Source organism: Hypanus sabinus, chromosome 23 (genome assembly GCF_030144855.1).
Source record: "Hypanus sabinus isolate sHypSab1 chromosome 23, sHypSab1.hap1, whole genome shotgun sequence".
NCBI lineage: Eukaryota > Metazoa > Chordata > Chondrichthyes > Myliobatiformes > Dasyatidae > Hypanus > Hypanus sabinus.
The window spans coordinates 22,373,814-22,399,989 of record NC_082728.1 but is presented as its reverse complement, the minus strand read 5'-3'; the positions used below and the strand labels follow the sequence as shown (position 1 = coordinate 22,399,989).

Below are 26,176 nucleotides of genomic sequence, written 5' to 3'. Positions count from 1 at the left end.
ACAAAATAAGCAAAATCTTTAACACAACTGTTGCAAGGAAATAACAGGGAAAAAAAACATTAAATTGTGACTAGTAAGTACCGTGTTATGTGCAAAAGATGCTCATTAATCAGAAATACTTCAATGCGTTTTACAACAGATACTTTTCTGTCTAACTCAACGATTTATTCTAATGCAAGATTCAATAAGATTAGATCACTATACATATGCACATGTATTTTAAAGCATTCTATTACTCAGAAGAAATTCATTTTTGTTTTATCAGTAACTAAAACCACTGCAACAGCTGTTAGAATAGCATGGTGAAAATTGAGAGGATGATTCTTTCAAGAGCTGTAAAAACCTGTTTGTACTTTACACACCTCATCAGTTCACCCAGGATATCGTAAATCCCTTCACATCAAATTAACTAGTTACTATTTGAAGTGGCACTGCATCTGTTTTTGGGCTCATGATGCAGCCATTTTGAATTTGATCACAACAATGAAAGAATTTCATCCTTTCAGTAGTACCTAATGAAATTTCTAGAAGAGAGTAATCAATGGAATGTGAAGGGGAGCACTTCTAACAATGGCACCCATATTAATGTGTCAGCATTGTTCATGTATTTATTCTGAACAAGTAATAAACTCACAACCAACTGACTCAGTCCCGCAACTGAACAAGCTGAGACTAAAAGCACAGATGGCACTACAATGCCACATTACCCTCTTTTGTTTCTGCTTTCAAGCACATTTCTAATTTCCAAAGAAAATGCCACCGTATGCTGTCAATCATCAGTTCCATCAAGTTTCAACTGGCCAGGTTAGTTTTCTTACTTCCATTTAGTAGAATGGAATACCAGAAAATTGTCAGCAATATTTCAATAGCTATTTTGAACATTTTCTGCTTAACAATTCATAGCGAAAAATATACCAAAATAGATTATTTAGTCATTATTGTTTGTGGGATTGCCAACTGGAGTCTGCACTTCCAATTTGCATCAAAGGCAGTAAACTGCTTTGGATGTCCTCAGATCATGAAATACACTGCCAAGTTCTTGTTCACCTAGTGGTAAAATTTAAGGTGTAATAAACACACAGCAACATTATGTAGAATTTATGGTTTATTATTATTTCCATTCAACCACTGCAGAAGTCACAATTTTAGATGACAGCTTAAATATACCTGGAATAAAGTTAATGTTGCAAAATTGAGAATTTCAATGTCCAACTTCACAGGTTTTTATGCTTCAGACTATATTAGGAGACAATCTGTTAAGCTTTATTGTGCATCTCAAAAATTTTAATTGTCCAACACTCTCCACTCCAACTCTGTTGAAGTTGCTCTGAAGCAGCCAGTTGCACTCTGAAGTGTTGTTTTTAAGAGGATTAATGCCAGATAGCCACTTCTTGTAGTGAAAGTTCTTGCCTTTGGGTGATGGATTATCCTTCAGGAGATGAGGACAAATTATAACATATTTAACTGGACATTCAAATCCAATCTATCCATACATACACTTTCAAGACCCATATTCCTGGCAAGAGTTTTCTTTGGATATGTTTGGATCAAGGACATCACGGAAATAAGTAGTTAAACCTCCACTGGGATCTGTGCAAGCACCTACGCAATTACGCAAGTCATGTTTAATTTATTAATCACAATGACAGAGATGGTGGCAATACCAATACAACTGTCAAGTCGAAGCAGCTTAAGTATTTTTCAGAGATGGGGCAAGGAAAATGCCACAAGAAACCATGGTGAAAATGAGAAACAAAGAGCAATAGGACTGGAACAAAAACTATGGTAAAACTGGTTGGAAAGTGAATTAATTGTAGATTCCAATGCAATAGTTAAGCTTGCAATCCTGCAAATGATGGTATTGCAAAACTGTTAACAGTTTTGCATGATTTACCACAATTGTTATATATTGAGATGTGTTATCTATTCCTTATGATGCAGATCAGTTTGAGTCCATTAATATGGATCGATTTCCCCCACTGCATCAAGGCTCCACTCATTTAATTAAAATTATTCAAATGGATAATTCATAAAATATCACTGAATAGAAATACACAATACAAACATGGACAAGTAACATGGCCTCTGAAACTTTCCCGAGATACTTATATGCAAGTAAATCCGTTCTTATGAAAGAGCAAGATGTACAATGTATTTCTGGACTAATACAATATTTAAGGTGTAATGCAAATTTTGTAAATGTATGAATGTACAATGGAATCTTACTTTTCAATTGTGCTTAATCCAAAATCCTATCAACTGTGCTGCAACTTGAGAAAATTTTAAAAAATGCATGAAATCATCAGCAAACAGTTGCTTTAGAAGAGGATGATGTTATGACAGAGTTTTGGTTGAAATTATAACTCAATGAAAGGTACCTTTACCCAAGTATCTTTCAGGCGAGAGTCTCCATTTCTGAGCAGGAACCACACATCATCATGGCGACACTACTGTATGTATGTGACAAATCTGGTTGCACTGATGTGTTACTACCTATGTTCTACTTCCCTTTTCTATAGAAGGCATGTCAGCCTCACTTAAAGGAATTTACTTATAACATTGGTAAATATATCCTCTCATTCTAAATGGAAACTGAAATGCTGAAACTTACATTTTACCCCAAGACATCTGAACATGGCAAACATACAAATTGAGGTTAAAAAAACACTACTGCCAACTGTTCGGTTTTTTAACTTTCTTGCTTTTAGTAGTTTCCTATTGTAGTTTTTTTTCATTCCTATAAGCAAATGTAAGTCCACTTGTTTAAAATTACCGATATCAGGATATATAAACCACTGGCCCAAATATCACTACATCCAAATGTTACAAATTAAGAAACTTTAATCAAATACTCATCTTAATTTTTAAAATTGCTTTTTGTTGCCAATATACACCAAATATTACATCCCTTGTCACTGTTCTAAATCAAAAGAATGAGATGTACAAATGAAATTCTAATCAACACTAGAGTGGAACTTGAGGTAGCCAATAAATCTTGATGTTAATGTATTTTAAGCTACATCACACCATGCCTGGCAGAAACGTACTAACTTCTTAATATTTCTAGGCAAACATTTCACTTGTCCAGAAATCAGTAGTCCTATTCGTCATCTCACCAAATTTCCCAACTATCTGGAAGATCTATAAAGCCTTAACTTGGAAATCAAACAAACTTGCAGATTATACTGCATGAACAATGAAACTAACAGAACAATCAGCAAACTTTGGGATTTGTTTTTATATTTGTGCTTCTATCCATTTTGATCACATTTCACTTCCAGTTAGCCTTTACGCAAGAGGCAAATAAATCTAAAAATATCATATTATGAATATTAGTTAGGCACCTTGATCAAGAAGTGGCAAGAAATGATCCTACAAGTGTCAGGTAAAATATTCTGTTACCCGAAATACAATCCTACACAAAGGTGCATCTGACAACACAAGGTTATTCTAACCTTCTGGCACAAAGCCCCCATTCTTTTTCTCTCATCTGTGAGAGGTACACACCCATGCATTGTCAGTGGGAGGTAGGGCATCAGTTTCGTTCCTCAGGAGATACCTGTTGTACATATCAAAAGGTTGGCTGTAATCTCCTCTCAAAATCCACTGAGCGTGGTTAAAGGCTGGGTGTTAGGCACCAACATGAATTCATAGCATCAGGATGAACAGGAAGGCATCTCATTCACCACATTTCTAGGTCAGGTTATCATTAAAGCAGCTGTGAGATCAATTGTTAAAATAGCTTCACCTTTTTAAAATCCTTAATTCTGTTTAAAATCACAGTTTAAAGAATAAATAAAGTGTTGTTTCATTGAGCAGTTTGAAAAGAACCGCAGTCTCCACAGACAACCAATTTATCATCAAGTTGGAAACAAAAGAGACCAAGGATGCTGGAATCTGGAGTAACAAAATCTGCTAGAGGAACTCAGCAGGTCAAGCAGCAGACATGGGAGGAAAGAAATTGTCGATTTTTTCACATCAAAACCCTGCATCAGCTCAGATGCTGCCCAAACTGCTGAGTTCCTCCAGAAGGTTGTCATTATAAAGCCAGCCTTGGTGAATGAAAATGAAAGTACAAGTCATACAAATGATTTTCACGCCTGATACTTCTCTGTACCATTTCTAATCGAAATACTAGTTGTTACAAATAATATTTGAAGATTTTGTTTAAACCTTTAATTAAATCCCAAAAATTCCTTGGGATAGTTCACCAACACAGAATAATACTGGTAGTGCAATAGGCAACATGACATTAGTTTAAAGCTAATGTTTTGTACATTATATACTAGCCATATATAAATGACTATGCCCTACATTCTATAACCCACTGAAATACATTTAAAACTTTGTTTTCAGATATTTGAGTGGGGAAAGGAATAGCTAAAATACTAATAATGTATCTCAAATTCTTATAAAGTTCCATGTCAATTCTAAGCACTGATTATCTGTGCTAAAATGTTAATATTCAATTACAAGACAGTTTTAAGACTGTCCATGAGGAGGTGCTGTTTTCAAGGCTATACAAATTGTCATGGATTAACTAAATAAGCATCAATTTCAAGTTTTAAAATCTGGATTCTTGCAAACAATTAATGCAGTAGTAGATATCATGGCTCTGCATCTTCAATCTGCTGCAACCATTGATACTCAATATTGTAAAAGGCTAAATCAGTTTTGTTTCTTTTTGGAATAGTTATGTTTGCAGTAATACTCACTACAGTGGAAATCTTTGCTGAATCTAATTTTCACTAGCCGAAACCTGCCAAGCTGGATCCGAGGCTTCAGCTCCAAATATTATGTAATGAACACAACAAGTGTTTTTAATTTACCCATTTAAATTTTTTTATATATACAAATAATTAATATTTTCAATTAAATTATGGAAGAAAATAAGTGAAAGTTGTATTTAGTCATTGCTTCCTTTTAATATCTTTTAATAAAGTCCAGGCAGATCTCAAGAGTACAATTTTCACTTGTAGAATTTCCTTGCTGGATCCAAAGAGTCCTGGTTGTTACCATATTGGAAAAGGGTCAAAAGGTAGGGCTAGATTAGGCTTTCATTTGCTGCTGGTTAGGTTCTGGGTAGGTTGCACATTTCACATTGGTCAGTGCCTGGTTGGTTCATGAAGGTGCAGTGTCTACAGGACCACATTGCTGTGGGAGTAGACTGCTGGGATCCTCCCATTGCATCGAATTCTGAAGTACTGGGTGCTTGAATACCTACTGTACCTGCAAACAGAGTAGCAATTAGCAACTGGGCGACAAAGCATTAACAAATACACATGCACATCTAAGCGTGAGAGCTGTTGCACTAAACATTAAATCAATTTAGGTGAAGATTTACTCTAAGACAAGAGGCACAAAATGTATGTAAAAGTTTCAGGGTTATGGTACTGATAGGTGGCACAGCAGTTAACACTGCTGCCACACACCTCTGAAGGGTCAATCCTGCCCTGGGTGTTGTTTGTGTGCCTCCAACCCAAATTTCATACATGGATTGAGAGAGGTAGTTCCAGTTTGGCTTGATCTGATCCTACACACATCTCCATAAATGCAAGGTCTGCAGTGGTAATTGAACAACTTCCTGGTTCCTAAATTGAGAGTTCCAACTTTGATCAGACTTTTAAATAGACATCGAAGATCAAAGCCAGAACACAATGTTCTTATCCACACACTCTCTAAACTCATTTGTGAAAGAACTTTTAAATGAAAAAGTTAAAATGAATTCATTTAGTTGTGGTCACAGTGTTTCACTTTCTACTTAATGATCTTTTACTTTTAACTCATTGGCCAACATCCACTATGTCACTGAGAAAGCATACACCAAATTCATATTCAAAAATCAAAGGGTTCCCAACCTCATGTCCACAGACCTCTTATTTAATGGTATTGGTCCATAGAATAAAAAAAGTTGGAAACTCCTGCCCTAGATTATGATTTCAGATATAATGATTGAACAGGTTATAACCTCTTAGTATATGCATTAATGGGCTTATGTGCAAAACAGTGGTACAATTATTCAAGAACTCGCATTTCTACAACATTTAAACTACCATCACCACCCATCACCCTCATTTATCTTACTGCAGAGCTGTTCAATAGTAGCCCACTGTTCTGATCTCTTCCAGGTCTGGGCAAGCTCCTCATTCCGTGTTTTCACTGCTTCCAGCAGCAAGTTGATACTATCCTGTTAAGATACAAAACAGAGATCAATTCAGGTCTAAAAATATTTGACGCATACTTCAGTCAAAGCTGTCAGACACAAGTGAAAGAGGACATAAAAATAGGCTATTTCTAATATCATCATCTGAATGCAGTCACTTGTGTGGGTGGGGTTAGTTAAAATCATAAACTTAAAAGGTGTAGAAGGAAGCTGAATCATATATACGGAAAGTCAGTCATCATTGTGTTTGACATTCTGTCCAAATTGATACACCTATAAATTACCCAGGAGGCTCTGTAGTACAACCTTTGTCTCTAAGTAATTGTACTTTAGACCTCCAGCAATGGAAACAAACTATATATTATTCTTACATAGTCAGTTTTCTTCTTGCAGGAAGTATAAGACATTTGTGAACAAGACCCACCTAGAACTGAACTTAGTCAGAGTAATTAATTAAATCAGAAAAGTTACTGCCCCCATCTTGTAAAGGGCAAATGAAAAAATTACAATGAACCCAACAATGGCAGATGTTGAAATCATTGGATACAGTTTATCTACACTTGAAAATTGCATTTCTTCTTTAAAGACAGATTAAGTACCAAAGCAGAAGGTTGTAGATCTAAGTTTATATAATCACTGCTGACTTTATTACATACCCTTCACTTATTAATGTGACAAGGTTAGGACAGCATAACAAACAGAGAACAGTGTTACTGCAGCCACAACACCGGCATATCCCTAATAAAGTGAAGCAGTGCCCTGATGGGTTGTTCAAGTATAAAACAGATCTCACCAATTACTGCTCCAGACTTGGCACATGCTATCAATCGAACTGCAAAACAGTGTCTGTTCACAAGTAAGCTACATCATTCAGATTCAGACATCACAGCTGTGCTCCAAAAAGGGAATCCAGAGTGAGACAAGAACAGATGCATCTAATACTGCAGCAGCATTTGACCAAGATCAATACTGAACAGCCGGGGAAAATAAGACGCTTTGATGGCTGGTATCATGTACAAAGGAAAAGGCTGTCTCCATTGGAAGCAGCTGCAGGAGTTCTAAAGGACAGGGTTCCGGCCCAACCAATTTTAAGCTACTTCATAGTGAGGATACTCAATAATAATCCTGCAGTTCAGCTTAATTCTCATCTCCTGAGACATTAACAAAACCCTGTACCACATTCAGGCCTGGACTATTAAGTACAGTTTTTATAAAATGTGCAGCTCCAACAAGAGGAGTACCACCAAGATTCCCTTGACCTGGTAACACAATAGGATTTCCCATTATTAATATTCTGGGGGGTTGACATTAATCAGAAACCTAACATTGATGTATAAATACAAGTACAGGTTACAGTCTAAACCAGAGGCTCCCAACCTGGACCCCTTGCATAATGGTAGTGGTCTTTAGTTGGGAACCCCTGGTCTAGACTTTGACTCTCTTCTGAAACACATCACTTGCCTGCACAGGAGCAGTGCCAATCAAGAAACTCGACATTACCTAGGAGAAAGCAGCTTGTATAACTGGCAGAACACACTTCAGTTCTACATACTACATCTGCCGACTACACCGTCAACAAGACACACTGCAACAATTCATGAAGGGCTTGTAGCAGCACTGTTAAATCTACAATAACTGCCAACTGGAAAGCAAAGAAAATGAGTGTAAAGGATAGACTTCCAGTGCAAAGATTACCCCCAGGTCACACTGATCATGATTTGGAAGTGGGGTCATTCTTCATTGCCAATGGATCAAAATCTTGGAACTTACTTCCAACAGCTCACTGCATGAGCTTTGATAGTTCCAGACAGAGACTGACCCTTTAAAGCAAGGGCGAGTGGGGAATGTGCAATAATTGTTGACCTTCTCAATACTCATCCTATTGCACAAATGCTTTAAAGACTTTAAATTATGCTCTGCACCGCTTAGCTTTTGGTATCCGTATCTTTCTCAGCATGCCCCAATAAATTCAGCTGCAAAGGATTTCATGAACATTTTGGTTCAACTGGAGTTTTATGGAATGACAACAATGGGTCATTCCTTGCTCTGGACAGAGTTAATCCATTAGTTCTAAAGGAGCCATATCCAAATCTACAACAGTTAATAGTTCAGGGAAATCCTCGCCTCAAATATGACTTTTTGTCTTTGAACAATATTCCCGTGCATCCTCCACCAAAACAAAATACCCTATTTCCTTAAGAAAACACATTCTGACTGAAGCCTTTGATTATATCAGCAGGTAAATCAAGATTTACTTTTTACTTAAATAATGCATGTTATTGCATTATTTTATCTGAGTTACAAAATATCTGGAAGTAATACATTTTGAGTGTTTAACACAAATGATTACAAAATATACTTAATCATACTATATTCTTCCACTCACTGACCATCTCTCAAGCAGAAATCATTTCATCTTCAACAAACCATTCACTGTCTGGCCTGCAAACTTACACTTGAACATACTTCTAAAATCTTTAAAGGAGACTATTCAGAAGTTATCCTACTGTTGAACAGTATGAATAAAAAATAAATACAGGAACACATACTTTGGCATAAATTTTCAGTCTTGCATCAGAACTAGAATGATGTTTAACATCACTGGCATGTTGCAAAGCAATGCATTTCACGACACGGTAGATAATAATAATAAAAACTGCAAATTACAATGAGAAATATAAATATCAAATTAAATTAGTTCAAAAAGAAAAAAGCAAGGTAGTGTACATGGGTACATTGTCCATTCAGAAATCTGATGGCAGTGGTGGGGGGGCGGCAAGTAGAGAGAAGATATTCCTAAACTGTTGAATGTGTGTCTTCAGCCTCCTATACCTCCTCCTCGATGGCAACAATGAGAAGAGTGCATGCCCTGGGTGATGATGAACGCTGCCTTTGCGAGGCATCACCTTTTGAAGATATCTTTGACGCTGAGGCGGCTAGTACCCATGATGGGGCTGGCTCAGGTTACAACTTACTGCAGCTTTGTCCAATTCTGGGCAATGACTCCACCATACCAGACTGTGATACAACCAGTTAGAATGCCCTCCACAGCACATTGTAGAAATTTGCAAGTCTTTGGTAACACACCAAGTCTTCTAAACCCCTAATGAAATATAGTAGCTACTGTGCCTTCTTTGTAACTGCAATAATATGCTGGGCCCAGGACAAACCTTCAAAGATGCTGACACCCAGGAACTCAAAACTGCTCACTCTTTCTACTGCTGATCCTTTGATGAGGACTGGCGTGTTCCTCGACTTCCCCTTACTGAAGTACACAATCAATTTCTTACTGACATTGAGGCAAAGTTGTTGTGACACAACTCAACCAGCTGATCTATCTCACTCCTGTATGGCCCCTTGTCACAATCTGAAATCTTTCCAACAATAGTTGTGTTATTAGTAAATTTATAAATGGCATTTGACCTGTGCTCAGCCACAGTCGTAGATGCAGATAGAGTAGAGCAGTGAGCTAAACACACATCTTTGAGGTGCACTAGTGTTGATTGTCAGCAAGGAGATATTAATTTCGATCTGCACTGACTGTGGTCTTGCACTGAGGAAGGTAAGGATCCAGCTGCAGAGGGAGGTAGCTGAAGCTTGTTTAGTCTTGAGGGTACATCATCAGGTCCTGATGCCTCAATGACTTAACATGATTTTTGCTTTACCTTAGTAATCAAGATTAAGACTTGCACCATTTCACTAGATTTGAATGGTGAATGCCAATCAAAAAGTAGTAAATCTGCTATATTCCAAATCATTGGCATCTATCCAAAACCAAATACATTAGATAACATCAAAACACAAGACTTGAATAAGGTGCAATTCAAATAATTATGAATAAATTTTTTTGATATTATTATCATTTGTATTGTGACACTCATTAGTATGCAACTACACCCCTTAATACACCTGTACAGACAATACAACATTAAATTTGAATAAAGTACATATAAAATGTTAATTTTAACATTTTTAGTTAAAGGGAAAACAATGGCTATTCACCACCCAAATGCACAATATAGATTTCACTGCCATAGAGCCTCTGCAGTCCCAAACCCAACTGGTACAATGCTTACTTTGCTGGCCAAAGTATCCTACAGACAAGCAGAGAAGTTGTGAGTGGTAGCAGAGTCTTCAAGAATATAACAGGGTAATGCAAGCATAGCAAAACAAACCCTGACATTAAGCATCTATGGGAGTCTTCAACAGATGGCAAAGCCGGATCACCAGCTCTGTCAAAGTTTTTCCAAATGTTCCCGGATATCTGAAATTCGAAGCATTCAAAAATCTATTTAGGATCAGAGAGCAGAGCCCCTAGCTTGACTGTCAGGGTTCCCAGCAAGGTCCTACTTCATTAATAGTGTCAGTGCACAATCCCACCAGTTGAATGCTACTGGGAAAATACTGGACATCTGCCAGCAGGTTTGGGAACATCCACACAGACAGGGAGCTGTGCTTACACTGAAGAAGAGCAGCATTTCCTGCAAATTTGCAGACTACCAGAACATTCAGCAAAGAAGCAATTCGAAATTTGGATAAGCCTGAGCTGTTGCTCGAGACACACAGAGACAGACACACATAAACACACACTTGCTGTTTTAAACTGAAATGCATGTTCTGGATATGATCTGGAGGACACCACTCTGGGAACAAGCCAAGATAGAATGCTGCTTCAGACTCTGTATCAGCTCTCAGACTGGTTCACATTATGAAGAAGTTTTTAAATGATTGTTAATCATTTATATTAAAGATCATTTCCTGCTTCAGTGGCCTTTAACCCTTTAAGACAAATCCAAAATGTAAAATTACTTTTATTTGTAACATGAATAGAACAGACTGTCCATGGCAAACTGTCTGCGGTAACCAGTGGTCATGCAATTAAGTGGCCAGACAACTGTCCCGAGGAATCCCTGAGGTGATTTTTTAAGGGCATTCACAACCATCTTTCTTAGTGCAAAATATGACTCTTTCCAGTGGAGTATTTTCTATGACGGCTAATGATACCAGGTATACATATGTTTAAATGTGGTTTGATGTCATTAGTAAATCCACCCTATATTGCTAACAATACTGTTGTACATTTAGGGTATTTATTTTTATAATCTACTGGAGTTTTTAAAAAAGCATGGATGCTACTACAAAATAACAAAGATATTTTATCCAAGAGTACCCAACACACCAGAATAAGCCCAAATAACTTCATGCTCTAACCCAATCCTGTATATTATCATATTTGGATATATATTCACTCATTTTTGTTCTCATGAAATATTTGACTGAAAATCAAACAACCGTCAATACAGAAAATCTGAAAAAACAGAAAAGACTAGAAACACAGAATAGTTCTAACAGAAGGTCTTTACACCAAAGCAATAACTAGGATTTTATATATATATATATATACACACACACACACACACACACACACAGAGCTTGATCCACTAATGTTTCCAGGATTTTCTGTTTATATTGCAAATATTTTTTAAAATTTTATTTCTGTGTGGTCAATGCCATTTAACAAAAGGGAGCATAAACAAATATCTGGAATGTCAAATGGAGTTTTTTTTTAAAACGGTACAATTTTGATGGTGTTCCATACATAGGCACTTTGGAAAGGCATACGCACCCTGAGTGACATAACATCATTGGTAACCAGGAACAGAAGCAGGTGGAAATCTGAGATGACATCAAGAAAAACAGCGGATTGATTCTGTGCTAAGTAGGAGGCCAGAGTGTGAAAATCCTACAGAAAACAAAAGAATATTTATTACAATTCTATAAAAAGGATCAGAGAAATGCATTTCTTATTGAAACTCGTGAACACATACCTGCGTTTCTCCTACAACATCTCTGTTCACAACAGGGAAAGGTTGTGGAGATGAAGCAAAGGTGTAAACAGGATCCTTTGGAAAAGTTGTGGGAATCTGTGTTCAAAAGAAAATTACACAATCAGTTAAAAGGTTTATGAATGTAAAAGCAAAAATTTCTAGAAAACAGACAACATATTCAAACCATCTGCTAAGAGAAAAGGCATTAATATTTAAATGCAAGACTATTTGTTGGAATATTTCTTTGTTAAAATCTACAGATATTCACTCTATCCCTTTCTCCTATTGAACTGGATGGATTAGTTATACATTTTAAAATTTCTGAGAGCAGCATTCAGTTACATTTTCCTTGGAGTTAATCCATTTCCATTTTTTAATCTTCTGTGAAGTAGGCCTTTAAAAAGTTTGAGAGAAACTAAACTTTCTATAACACACAAATATAATGTTTTTGATGTCGTATTTCACAGAACAAGTCAAAGAAAACTATTAAAAGTAATGTAACATCTGACCAAAGATTAACTTTAAAGAATCATTCAAAAAGGATATTATGTTGATGGATAGCAAACACGAGGAAATCTGCAGATGCTGGAAATTCAAACAACAACACACACAAAATGCTGGTGGAACACAGCAGGCCAGGCAGCATCCATCGGGAGAAGCGCTGTCGACGTTTCAGGCCGAGACCCTTCTTCAGGACTAAATGAAAGGAAAGATAGTCCTGATGAAGGGTCTCGGCCCGAAACGTCGACAGCACTTCTCCTTATGGATGCTGCCTGGCCTGCAGTGTTCCACCAGCATTTTGTGTGTGTTATGTTGATGGAAGTAGTTTACGGAGTAATTCTACAGAGTGTGGAACTGTTCACTGAAACCATGGCAGCTAACAAAGAAGATCCAAGGGGGACTAATATCCTGGCAGGGAGGTTTGCTAAGGCTATTGGGGAGAGTTTAAACTAGAATTGTTGGGGGTGGGAACCGAACTGAAGAGACGGAAGAAGGGGCTGTTGGCTCACAAATACAGAAGGCTTGGAGACAGTGCGAGAGGGAGGATAAGCAGATGATAGAGAAAGGATGCGCTCAGACAGATGGTTTGAGATGCGTCTATTTTAAGGCAAGAAGCATCATGAACGAAGTGGATGAGCTTAGAGCATAGATCAGTACTTGGAGCTATGATGTTGTGACCATTACAGAGACCTGGATGGCTCAGGGGCAGGAATGGCTACTTAGAGTGCCAGACTTTAGATGTTTCAGAAAGGAAGGGGAGGGAGGCAAAAGAGGTGGGGGCGTGGCACTGCTGATCAGAGACAGTGTCACGGCTGCAGAAAAGGTGGACGTCATGGAGGGATGGTCTACTGAGTCTCTGTGGGTAGAAGTTAAAAATAGGAAGGGATCAATAACTCTACTGGGTGTTTTTTTTAAGACCACCCAATAGTAACAGGAACATCAATGGGCAGATAGGGAGACAGATTCTGGAAAGGTGGGAGATTTTAATTTTCCAAATATTAATTGGCATTTCCCTAGAGCAAGGGGTTTAGATGGGGTGAAGTTTGTAAGATGTGTTCAGGAAGATTTTTTGACACAATAAGTAGATAAGCCTACAAGAGGAGAGGCTGTACTTGATCTGGTATTGGGAAATGAACCTGCTCAGGTGTCAGATCTCTCAGTGGGAGAGCATTTTGAAGATAAGTGATCACAATTCTATCTCCTTTACCATAGCACTGGAGAGGGCAAGGAACAGACAAGTTAGGAAAGCGTTTAATTGGAGTAAGGAGAAATATGAAGCTAGCAGGAAGGAGCTTAAGAATGAAATTTGGAGAGCCAGAAGGGGCCATAAAAAGGCCTTGGAGACCAGAATTAAGGAGAACCCCTTAATGAGTGTATCAGTGTGTGCCTCAGGGATCTGTTCTGGGACCCCCTTCTCCTCATGACTTTTATTAATGACTTGGATAAGGAAGGAGAGATGGGTTAGTAAATTTGCTGATGAGACAATGGTTGGAGGTGTTGTGGATAAAGTGGAGAGCTGTTAGAGGTTACAGCAGGACATCGATAGGATGCAAAACTGGGCTAAGAAGTGGTAGATGGAGTTCAACCCAGATAAGTGTGAGGTGGTTCATTTTGGTAGGTCAAATCTGATGGCAGAATATAGTATTAATGATAAGACTCTTGGCAGTATGGAGGATCAGAGGGATCTTGGGGTCTGAATCCATAGGACACTCAAAGCTGCTACGCAGGTTGACTGTGGTTAAGAAGGCATACGGTGCATTGGCCTTTAACAACCGTGGGACTGAATTTAAGAGCTGAGAGGTAATGTTACACCTATATAGGACCTTGGTCAGACCCCACTTGGAGTACTGTGCTCAGTTCTGGTTACCTCACTACAGGAAGGATGTGAAAACTATAGAAAGGGTGCAAAGAAGATTTACAAGGATGTTGCCTGGATTGAGAAGCATGCCTTATGAGAATAGGTTGAGTGAACTTGGACTTTTTTCCTTGGAGCGACAGAGGATGAGAGGTGACCTGATAGAGGCGTATAAGATGATGAGAGGCATTGATCGTGTGGATAGTCAGAGGCTTTTTCCCAGGGCTGAAATGGCTAACACGAGGGGGCAGTTTTAAGGTGCTTGGAAGTAGGTACAGAGGAGATGTCAGGGGTAAGTTTTGTTTCGTTTTTTTTAAAAAACGCAGAGAGTGGTGAGTGCGTGGAATGGGCAGCTGGTGACAGTGGTGGAGGCAGATACGATAGGGTCTTTTAAGAGTCTCCTGGACAGGTACATGGAGCTCAGAAAAATAGAGGGCTATGGGTAACCCTAGATAATTTCTAAGGGAAGGACATGTTCAGCACAGCTTTGTGGGCCGAAGGGCCTGTACTGTGCTTTCTATAATAAATATAATTTAACTGATATAATTAAAGAGAATCAAACAAAAGTTTTAAAATTGAATGTACAATGAGAGTTCCAAAGTTTTATAACATAACGCAGAAAACAGAACTGTAACAAGCATCTACTGGGAAATTTACTAATGGCTCAGATCAGCACTTTCAACACCTGCACAGTACTCAATTTCACTAACTAAACATTTCAATGTACTGGCAGACTCTGGGCAGTTTCAAGTTTCATTCAGACCTTTTCTGAAGTTTCTTGCAAAAGCTACTGTGTTAATAGTACTGCTAACATGCCATAATCCTTTACGTCTTTACTTCATCGAGAGAAATCTCATTGACAGATAGTAATTCATATTTGTGTCAATAGGTTTTATTAATGAGCCACACAGGGAACAGAAAGATTTAAACAGGCAAAGTTACTGCTTTTAAAGACAGCAACCAAATATACAGGAAATAATTTTATGAATAGCGATTACCCAAATTGCATCACACTGTTTAAGATTTGCTTAACAACACATTATTAGTTTAACTACCAATAAAATGTTTTAGAATACATACTAAAATTAAAAACAAGCTTTTTTACATTAGATAATGCCTTCATAACCTGAATAATACAATGAAAACCAAAAACACCCAATCACCTCCCTTTGATATTCAATTATACTGTTATCACTACTTTCACCACTTATCAGCAATTCAATAGGACTAGCCATTTTTTTTTTCCTCCCCTTTTCTTGACCAAAAGCATTAATTCACTTTTGGTACACAAATGTACAAATGACAGCTGCTCTGCAACCCTATCTTCACCTTTTATTGTGAACATTAAATGTTAAGAAATGATAATCACATCTTGCATTCACACAGCAAAAGGAACCAGGTGTGGATAACTTGAGCAAATTCATTTCCTTCTCCACAGTAGTAATCCCTTCAACAAGGTGCAAGTGAACAGTCCACCTTGAGGACAGTAACTAACTGAGCACCATGTGAAACTGCTAGCACAACCTTCCTAGTCTTTATAACTCAGCTAATCATGAGCTTAACCAGTCTTGTCATTGTTCACTCTGAAACTTATCATGCCCGCTATATTTAAAAACACACATTTTTTCAAAGTCTGTCAGAAGAGTTACCTAAGAAAAATACCTATTTAGATTAATGTTAACTTAGTGCATTTTGCATATTTTAAGTACATAACAGAATTTCAGTCAAGTTCATCCACATATTTTGTTTAAATCCATTTTGTGTCACAGTACTGAAATAAATTAGAGGAGAAGGAGAGGGATGATGTACAACATCTACACATTTCTGCCAATTTAACCTCAGTTATGAATACAGAAGTATAAATGTATTTAAATCTGTTTCTGGAACATGATTCATATATTGAGGCACAGCAGCTTTTAACCACTTTATGCAATTGCAGTACTGTAGAACTCTAGAAGTAAACTGAGCATTAGTCAATGAAAGCCATCTCTATATTTTGTGCAAACCCCAGGCAAGATGAACTACAGAACAAGCAAATTCAGGGTTAGAAATGTACCTTAGCTCGCACTTACATCTATGATCAGGTACTCAACTGGCAGTGGCCGTGCCAACTGTGTAATTTCGTTACCAAACTTGTCTATATCCTATGAGAGAAAAAAAAAAATTCACCATGCCAGCTCATTTATTGGAACATTTAACAAATTCACAATTTATGTATACATTTATATACAGGTGGCCCCCATTTTTCGAACGTTCGCTTTACGACAGCTTGCTGTTACGAAAGACCTAAATTAGTACCTGTTTTCGCTAACTAAAAAGGATTTTCGCTTTTACAAAAAAAAAGACGCCTGCTTTATACGTGTTTACCACAAGAGACTACCATGACTGTGAAACCTTGTGCAGGCAGTTGTGTGGGCACGCATGTACGTGCCAATTTTTTTTCTCTCCAAATCAATTTTGGCTCACTGTCTTCCTGATTTTGATAAGTGAAATTACATCATACATGCAATATTTCTACTTTATATACGCTGCATATTTATCATATCATTCTTGCTTTTACTATATGTTAGTGTTATTTTAAGTTTTATGTGTTATTTGGTATGATTTTGTAGATTATTTTTTTGGGACTGGAAACGCTCAAAAATTTTTCCCATATAAATTAATGGTAGTTGCTTCTTCGCTTTGCGACATTTTGGCTTACAAATGGTTTCATAGGAACTCTGTACCTTCGGATAGTGGGGGAAACCTGTATATTAATATATTAAGCTGATAAACATAGCAACAGACAAGTAGCAAAAGAGGCAACTGGCAAAAAGAGGCACATTGGAGATGAAATTTAATGCAAAGTTTGCATTGGGACATTTGGAAGGAAGAATAAAAAATAATAGCTTTAAAGGTTGGGGAGGTCAGAAAAGCAGTTTCACATTTACAAATCAATGACAGGGATTTGATAAATTAAATAAAAGCTTTAATTCAAGAAAACAAATGCAATATTTGGCTTTACGAACAGAAGCAAAGAGTATAGTCGATTTGGCAAAACATAAATCACTAATTAGGCCACAGATTGAGTCTTGCATACAATTCATTGTACAAGTTGGTCATGTAGTGAAGTCATTAGGGACTTTACAGGAATTTAAATTACAACCACCCAAGGAGATAGGAGGACAGAATTAACTGCTTCATCAAGAAGAAATGAGCACCTTAAAAAAAAAGCAAAAAGTATATAATTACTTAGGAAAGAAATTCTGCACGTTACAGACTTAGCAGCTGAAAGCATGGACACCAATGGTAAAGATTAAATTTGGAGAAGCTCAAGTAGCCAGAAATGGAAGAATGCACAGTAGACCAAAATACATCACTTGCACTCTTCAGATAATGATGCCAGAATTAAAAGGAAAACCTTTGCAGATACATAGAAATTGAATCAGCTGAATGTGCATGCCATATCATAGCAGGCTGTCAGGTTTTGCAGATAGTGAGAGATTTACCATGATTATATAGAGAAAAGGAACTCCGGTTAAGCTGAGATCATAGAGAAACTGGCAACGGCCAAAATGATAACCAGGGAATTTAGCAAAGCTATGACTGGCTTTAATACAAAACCAAAACAATTTCTATTTCTGGGCAAACGAATTAGAGTACCTATCAAAGGAAAAGCAATCATGTTCCAAATATAGAGTAGCAATAACCAATGGGGTTCAGCACATAATAGTAATTTTTAAGAGGAAATAGATAACTTTTTCTTTAAAACACTTGATAGTCAGAATGGTCTCCTGTGCAGTAGTTTACAAACATGGATTTCTGTATGCTAGACTGGTAAGCATTGGAATAGTTGAATCTAGAGATAAGAAAGCCCAGAATGAGGTTTTCAGCAAGAGCTGGATGAACATGGACAATTTACTTTGAACTTTGCCAAGGAGAGGATATCAATGGCAATTTAGCTAACAGTCAAATGAAAATTCAAATAAAAAAACAAGGATATTTTGAGAGCAATGGCCATCTACTCCACCAAATAAGAATTTTTCCTTGCACATTATTACAAAGTTAAATCATTACAACGCATTATCATCGATTTTCTATTTTGGACCTTTCTTTTCATTGCTTCCACTCCTCTCTCTCCATTTTTAAGGAATGCATATGCTGATAAATAAATCACAATTAAAACAGTTGTATTTGTTCTTCAGTTTATAAGGCACTACAATACAAAGAGTATGGTAGTTACCTTATAGAAAACATCAGGAACATACTGTTCACTAGAAGACTCCTTTACATATCCCAGTTCAGGTGCATCTCGACATGGCAGAAAACAGTCATCGCCCACTAGTGCCATGCACTGATTGGAAACCTGGTAACCTTCAAAATGAACCTGATTATCGGGGCCCCCTAAAGAAATAAATGACATAGATTTGAAATGTGAAATATTGTCGATGAGCAAGGGAGTGAAGAAACTGTATTGTGGAAAATTAAATATTTACAGTATCAATTTCTTTGAAAGTTTCCACTGCACCCTTATTACATAGACAACCGAACTGTAACATTATCAACTGTACAAATAAACTTTTGATCATGTCAGATTGTAGCTTCTACATTTTTTTTTTGACTGGACATACCCAGATACGTTAAACACAACATTTTTAAATAACGTCTGATCCCATTCCATTAAACAGCATGAGAATTGCAGGCAGTTCACTGTAGGGACAGAACAAACCTTTTGTTACGTAATTATGGGTATTGTGTGCTGTGGCAAGTAAAATTTGCATAAATAGACCACTAAGTATGCAGATTGCATTTCTATTTTGTAATACTTTTCACAAACTCAGATTTGATCATAGGTAGAATCAGCATATACCTGTTGCCAAGACAGTAACAAACTTGGATCCGAAATGACCGTCAGGGGAAAGTCGGCAAGTATTGGGATGTTTGTTCTGGAAATCTCCTGCTGTGATGCACTCTTCTGCACTTAGAAAATGTGCATCCTAACAGAAAAATAAAACATTAGCATTTAAAATTACTAAACACAAACTTATATTTATATTATAAATATAACCTATTTACCAGCCACCGTTAAAATAGTGGATAGTCTCATGCTGCAGTATAAACTGGTGAAATTTATCCACAGACAAGAAAGACAGCTGATAACCAGTCTCCCACATGTCTCTATAACATATTTAACCACTTCTCTACAAATATGAACAACAAAGATGAAATTCACCACCACCTTCAGTGTGTCAGCACAGCCTGTGGCTTCTGAGGGAAAGTATTTGAAGACGACAACCTCAAACCTGCCACAAAGCTGACCACCCAGGAGAGACTCGTGTTCTCCTCTACACGCTGAGACCTGGACTACCTCTATCAAGGTAAAGATAAAAACACCACCAACATTAGTTCTCCAAACCTTCCAAAGCCTCTAATTCCACCGGCATGGCAATATTAACAACCTCTCCCAGCAACACCAACAGCAAAGCTTTAATTTCCTATTACAAGCTCTGCTGGGCGGATGTCTTTTGCTCATATGAAACAAGAACTCTGAAAAAGATTTTCCAGGGAAAGTTTATCAAGAGGATGGAGAAAGCAAATCTATGAGGTTCTCAACGCTTCATAAAATACAATATTCTAACCAATTCATGGTTAGAGTATCCCTGGTCCACAACCACTCAAAATAGACGAGCAGCAGTCAAGATGGAATCAAACAGCATGCCAAAGTAAAAACTGTAGGAGTGCCCAACCTCCCATACAACTAACCATCCCTTCAGTACCTCTTGTTCTATTTATGAGAGTCTACTCAACTCATATTAGCTTCAGAACTAGACCAGAAATAAATCAGCCTCCACTAACAAATTTCTAGATGTTCTGTGGAGAGCACTCTAACTGGATGCATCACTGTCTGGTATGTGGGGCAAATGCACAGGATTGTAAAATGGTGCAGAGGGTGGAAACTGAGTCAGCACTATCATGGGCACTGACCTCTCCACCATAGATAACATCTTCAACAGGTAATGCCTCAAAAAGATGGTATCCATTATTAAGGACCCCCATCACCCAGGACATGTCCTTTTCTCATTACTACCATCAGGGAAGAGGTACAGGAACCTGAAGACCAACACTCAGCATTTTAGGAACAGTTGTTTCTCCTGCACCTTCAGACTGTTGAACTCTACCTCACTATTTTGCTCTACTTATTTTTTAAATATCTTTCTTATTGTATATTCTATGTATTGCACTACACTACTACTGCAAAACAAATTTCATGACATATGCCAGTGATAATAAACCTGATTCTGACTCTGAATGAAAAATTAAAAAGCAACTACTGGCAATAATGACCAGGCTATTATCACCAAAAAATCGATGAGGTTTTTATGCCCAGGACGGTGCCAAAATAGGGAAATTCAAAAGCTCTTTCTAGCCTTTTAGTTTTGTCTTCCTCAAATATTTATCTTTTTTTTTGAAAATTCAATTGTCCATGCCTCCACTAAGGCTTATGGGAGAGCATACCATGCTACAGTAAAACACTTCATTTTACTGTAGTGTTATCCCCATTTCCTTCCTTCCCCTCAGTAAAATCAATACTAATCCAAATAAAGTCTTTCTTCCTTCATTGAATCAAAATCAGCAATAAATTGTAAAAACCCTTACATAATGTGATAACTAATAATACCCATGGAAACCACACTATATCTTTCTTCCTCACCTGAAATTCCTCATGTTGCAGAATACAAGGAGTGTACTCTAAAACAATGCCATTTCCTAATGGAACGCTCCAAGTAATATTAATTGTATCCTAGCCACAGCCACAACAACAAATTTATCATAAACTTGATTACACTTAAGTAATGTCCTAGACACTAGTTTGATTAAGTAATCAAACTCCTAGACACCTTTGATTAGATTTTACTCTTTCTCTATAAGCAGCTGTTCTTGCTTGGTTTACAAGTAATAGAAATCTTTTTGAGTCAAAAACCCAACGTGAAAAGTATTTTACTATGACTGTCAAGTTAAATACAGTATTAGGTCAAAGGAAAGGGGTTATACATGGCCAAAAAAGCAATATGCACAAGGATTGCTGAATTCTGAAAGTGCCTCAAAGGAGGACCAGTGCATTGCTACAGTAATACAAGTGAGAAACTTCAAAAGCAATTACAACAGTTATGTAAAAAGAGAAAAGCTGAAGTTAATGCAGGTCCCTCAAATTGATGCAGAAGAAATTGCATTGAATAAGGAAATGGCAGAGAAATTTAACAAATATATTTGTTTCTTCAAGAAAGATGACACAAGAACCTCTTGAAAATAGTGGTCCTTTAAGAGGAAATGAAACAGACTGACATTAGGAAGGAAACGGTGATGAGTAAACTGATGGGACTGAAGGCTGACAAATCCCAAGGTCCAGATGGTCTGCATCCTAGGGTACTAAAGGAGGTGGCTCTGGAAATTGCGGATGCATTGGTAATCATTTTCCAATGTTCCTTAGATTCAGGGTCAGTTCCTGAGGATTGGAGAATGGCTAATGTCATCCCACTTTTTAAGAAAGGAGGGAGGGAGAAAACAGAGAACTATCGTCCTTATCAGCCTAACATCAGTAGTGGGGAAGATGCTAGAGTCCATTATTAAAGATGAAATAGGGCATATCTAGATAGCCGTGATAGGATTGGGCCGAGCCAGCATGGATTTACCAAGGGCAAATCATGCTTGACTAATCTAGTGGAGTTTTTCGAGGATGTAACCAGGAAGTTAGACAAGGGAGATCCAGTGGATGTAGTGTACCTCGATTTTCAGAAGGCATTTGATAAGGTTCCACATAGGAGATTGGTGGGTAAAATCAAGAGCTCATGGCATTGGGGGGAAGATAGTGACATGGATAGAAAACTGGTTGGCAGATAGAAAGCAAAGGGTAATGGTGAATGAGTGTTTCTCGGAATGGCAGGTGGTGACTAGTGGGGTGCCACAGGGCTCGGTATTGGGCCCACAGCTGTTTACAATTTACATAAATGATTTAGATGAAGGTATTGAGAATAACATCAGCAAGTCTACTGATGATACTAAGCTGGGTGGCAGTATGAAATGTGATGAGGATGTTAGGAGAATTCAGGGTGACTTGGATAGGCTGAGTGATTGGGCAGATACTTGGCAGATGACATTTAATGTGACTAAGTGTGACGTTATCCACTTTGGGAGTAAGAACAGGAAGGCAGATTATTATCTGAACGGTGTAGAGTTAGGTAAGGGAGAAATACAAAGAGATCTAGGAGTCCTTGTTCATCAGTCACTGAAGGTGAATGAGCAAATGCAGCAGGCAGTGAAGAAGGCTAATGGAATGTTGGCCTTTATTACAGAGCAAGGATATTCTTTTGCATTTGTACAGGGCCCTGCTGAGACCACATCTAGAGTATTGTGTACAGTTTTGGTCTGCAGGGTTAAGGAAGGACATCCTGGCTATAGTGGAAATGCAGCGTAGATTCACGAGGTTAATTCCTGGGATGTCCGGACTGTCTTACGCAGAGAGGTTAGAGAGACTGGGCTTGTATACGCTGGAATTAAGGAGATTGAGAGGGGATCTGATTGCAACATAAGATTATTAAGGGATTGGACAAGATAGAGGCAGGAAATATGTTCCAGATGCTGGGAGAGTCCAGTACCAGAGGGCATGGTTTGAGAATAAGGAGTAGGTCATTTAGGACAGAGTTAAGGAAAAACTTCTTCTCCCAGAGAGTTGTGGGGGTCTGGAATGCACTGCCTCGGAAGGCAATGGAGGCCAATTCTCTGGATGCTTTCAAGAAGGAGCTAGATAGTTATCTTATGGATAGGGGAATCAAGGGATATGGGGACAAGGCAGGAACCGGGTATTGATAGTAGATGATCAGCCATGATCTCAGAATGGCGGTGCAGGCTCGAAGGGCCGAATGGTCTACATCTGCACCTATTGTCTATTAAGTCTAGAGTAAATGTGATTCTCCAAATAGAAAAGGAACACTAGCACTGGAGAAAATAGGACAAGGGAAAACATGATATGGTGTTGATGGACTTTCAGAAAGTGTCACACAAGGAGATTTTTACAGTTTTGAGTTTAATACACTGTTGTGGATTCAGGACCAATTAATGGACAAAATCATCAGATAAATGAGCTATTTTCAATTGAGCATGTGAACATGAAATACCAAAGAGACTGGTGCTAGGCCACAATCTATTTGAAAGAATTTGATGTGGCAAGTGTGAAATATTCAAGTCTGCAGGTGATAAACCTTGACAGCAGCATGGGCTGTAAGAAGGAAATGGAAGTACAATTGGGCATGATGATGATGAAGATGCACAGTTCCTTTATGATTGCATGGTTACCACTATGAACATAAAATGCCGATTCCTGGATTGCAACAAATACCAATCTCATAGGCTGTGTTGAATATACCTAAAGATTATAAATATCAAGTGCACATTTAAAACACTGTTACCTGTTTTTGTTTCTTGGTCAATGAACTGCATATCATCACAATTTCATTATTTAAATAGATGGTTCTCAACAATCATAAATTACATAACTCAGACTGTGGAAAGGTTAATAACCAAATTAAGAACTTAATCTAACAACATTTAAGCTTTTCATTTGTTAATAACCCAATTAAGTAATTGCCATACTTGTATCAGGTAAAGATTTTGAAAACTTCAAGGAAAAGTTACCTTATATGGCTCATTGGTATTAAGGATTAACAAAGGGGAGATTTTTGTATGGATATGAATTTATACTGTCAACATTTACAGATCTGTTGTAAAAGGAAACAACAAAATAATTCTTTTTTAAAGTTTGAATATTTTCAATATTTATTGTGAAATAAGATTGACAAGGCATAACAATCAATGTGATAAGATTTAATAATGGAACCTAAAGATTAGAAATATATGTACTGGGGGTGGGGAGATCAAAATTCTTTGAGTGGGAAGTTCCAATCGACTTTGTTTTATAAATCATTCTGAACCTTCACACTTGCTTTAATTCCAACTCTAATTCCACTATGAAATTATTTTGCTTTCATACTTCAAAACTAGGAAGGAATGAGAAGCATGTATGAAGAAGAGCAACCTGTTAAACACAGTTGGTGTTTGCAATTATAAATGAAGTGGCAGCATTTTAAATTGTGGAACAGAAAGCCCAAAGGACACAAGAATACTGCTAAATAATTTGAGATGGACATGTAATGACGATAATATTAGCCAGATTCCACAAATACAAAATACTGATTCCCAGAAGGAAATTCAGTTCTTCCTGAAGATGCGAAAACTTTCAATTTTGAAGCATGTTAACACCTTGTAAGACATTATGATTAAGTATGAGTATTTTCACAATTCTATACAAGGTTCCTTACTTTATTCCTGATGAATTTGACTGTGCCTTTCCTTGTGTCCTCTGACAGAAGGTCTGTGAATATCCAACCAACCTGAAACAAGATGATGCAGAAAGCCAAATGCACCCAAATAATTAGTGAGTTTCAAACGTTTTTATGTTTCCTTGGCACTACCTTCAGATGATGCTCAGGAAAACTTAACTGAATTACCAGGCTCTCTGGTGCCATTTTGTTTCCAGTCAAAATGTTCTTGCAAACACCCTAAAGTTAGCAGTGCCAAGTTTACTTATTCAGCTTCAATTCCCATGACATGGGATAGAAGTTCCACAAATCAATCTTACAACAAAATTTGTTACTAATACTTGCAAATTGGTGTTTTGTCAGAACTTCCATAAAGTTCAGATACTCTTTTTTAAATGAAGCTTGAATATTTTTAATATTTATTGTTGAATTTGATTAACGGAACGTAAAAACTAATCTGAAAAGATTTAATAAGAGAACCTAAAGTACGGAATTGCAACTACTGTTCCATTGACACAATAGATCAGTTATCAAGCAAGAGGAAAACCTGTAGCAGGAAGAGGAGAAAATGGTAGCAACAATTTTAAGGCAGTGAAATTTTTCAAGTTACTTCATTAGAGCATTCAACTCTCATTGAATTACATAAAATTAGACCTCAGCAGCTAAAGCTTAGCCAAAGCAAACTACAAAACTAAGAATGGATTCACCATATGTACACATTTGTTTTCTTAGTTTAGAGTTTCAACTTAAGCACGTTTATACGAATTGCTCCTTCCATCATCCAATATTCTATTTTTGCCAACCAAATAATTTGTCGCACCACACAGCATTGCAGTGACACTCTTATCTTATCACACAATCCTATATACAGGTTGATGTTTGGCACACGTCTCTAAGTGGTTATTATTCAGAAAATGCTTCTACTTAAATTCAGGAATACAGCAGTGGCTGAACTTAAGAATATTTGCTCTATTCCCACAGGTCTGGAAGTCAAATAAACTATTTTCCACTCATCCAAAAGTCTTACATTGTGCTGTCCAAAACAGCTGGAAACAATTACTTACATTTACTGTAAAGCAATGCTCCACATCTGCTTAGTGTTAATAAAAGAAAAACAATACAGACTCAACAATATGGAAAAAAGCTCCATGCTAAAGTACTTCAATGTTCAGGTTACATTTTTTTTTAAAGTGCAATGTTTTAAATTTGATAAAAATCACAAAGCCACTTGATGACTTATTGAAGGGAGCAAGAGATAATTTTTGGTATAATTAAGATATGACATGAATTAAAGTCCATTTAGACTTAAATCGATAAGTTCAAATCGACAAATTCAAATTTTCTCTTACACATTTAGTGACCAGGTGCTTAAACTTCACTCATACTTCACCAAAAAATCCCTCGTGGTGCGGGTGAGACAATGCCTGTGTAGCACCAGCATAGCTGTGATAGCAACACCCAGCATTACCTTCACTCC

The 26,176-nt window shown here is 37.4% G+C and overlaps 1 protein-coding gene across 1 annotated transcript in view; it reads right to left on the bottom strand.

The window, feature by feature from the left end:
* Positions 1–1,095: 1,095 nt before the first annotated feature.
* The window catches only part of nploc4 (NPL4 homolog, ubiquitin recognition factor), a 52,098-nt gene continuing 27,017 nt past the window's right edge, over positions 1,096–26,176 (bottom strand). The window contains exons 10-17 of the mRNA XM_059948533.1: positions 24,700–24,771; positions 19,197–19,323; positions 18,570–18,730; positions 16,420–16,491; positions 11,992–12,087; positions 11,790–11,906; positions 6,085–6,187; positions 1,096–5,229 (exon numbers count right to left, since the gene is read on the bottom strand). Of these exons, the coding sequence (XP_059804516.1) occupies positions 5,072–5,229; positions 6,085–6,187; positions 11,790–11,906; positions 11,992–12,087; positions 16,420–16,491; positions 18,570–18,730; positions 19,197–19,323; positions 24,700–24,771 (906 nt within the window). The 3' untranslated portion in view covers positions 1,096–5,071. The remainder of the gene's footprint in view (positions 5,230–6,084; positions 6,188–11,789; positions 11,907–11,991; positions 12,088–16,419; positions 16,492–18,569; positions 18,731–19,196; positions 19,324–24,699; positions 24,772–26,176) is intronic.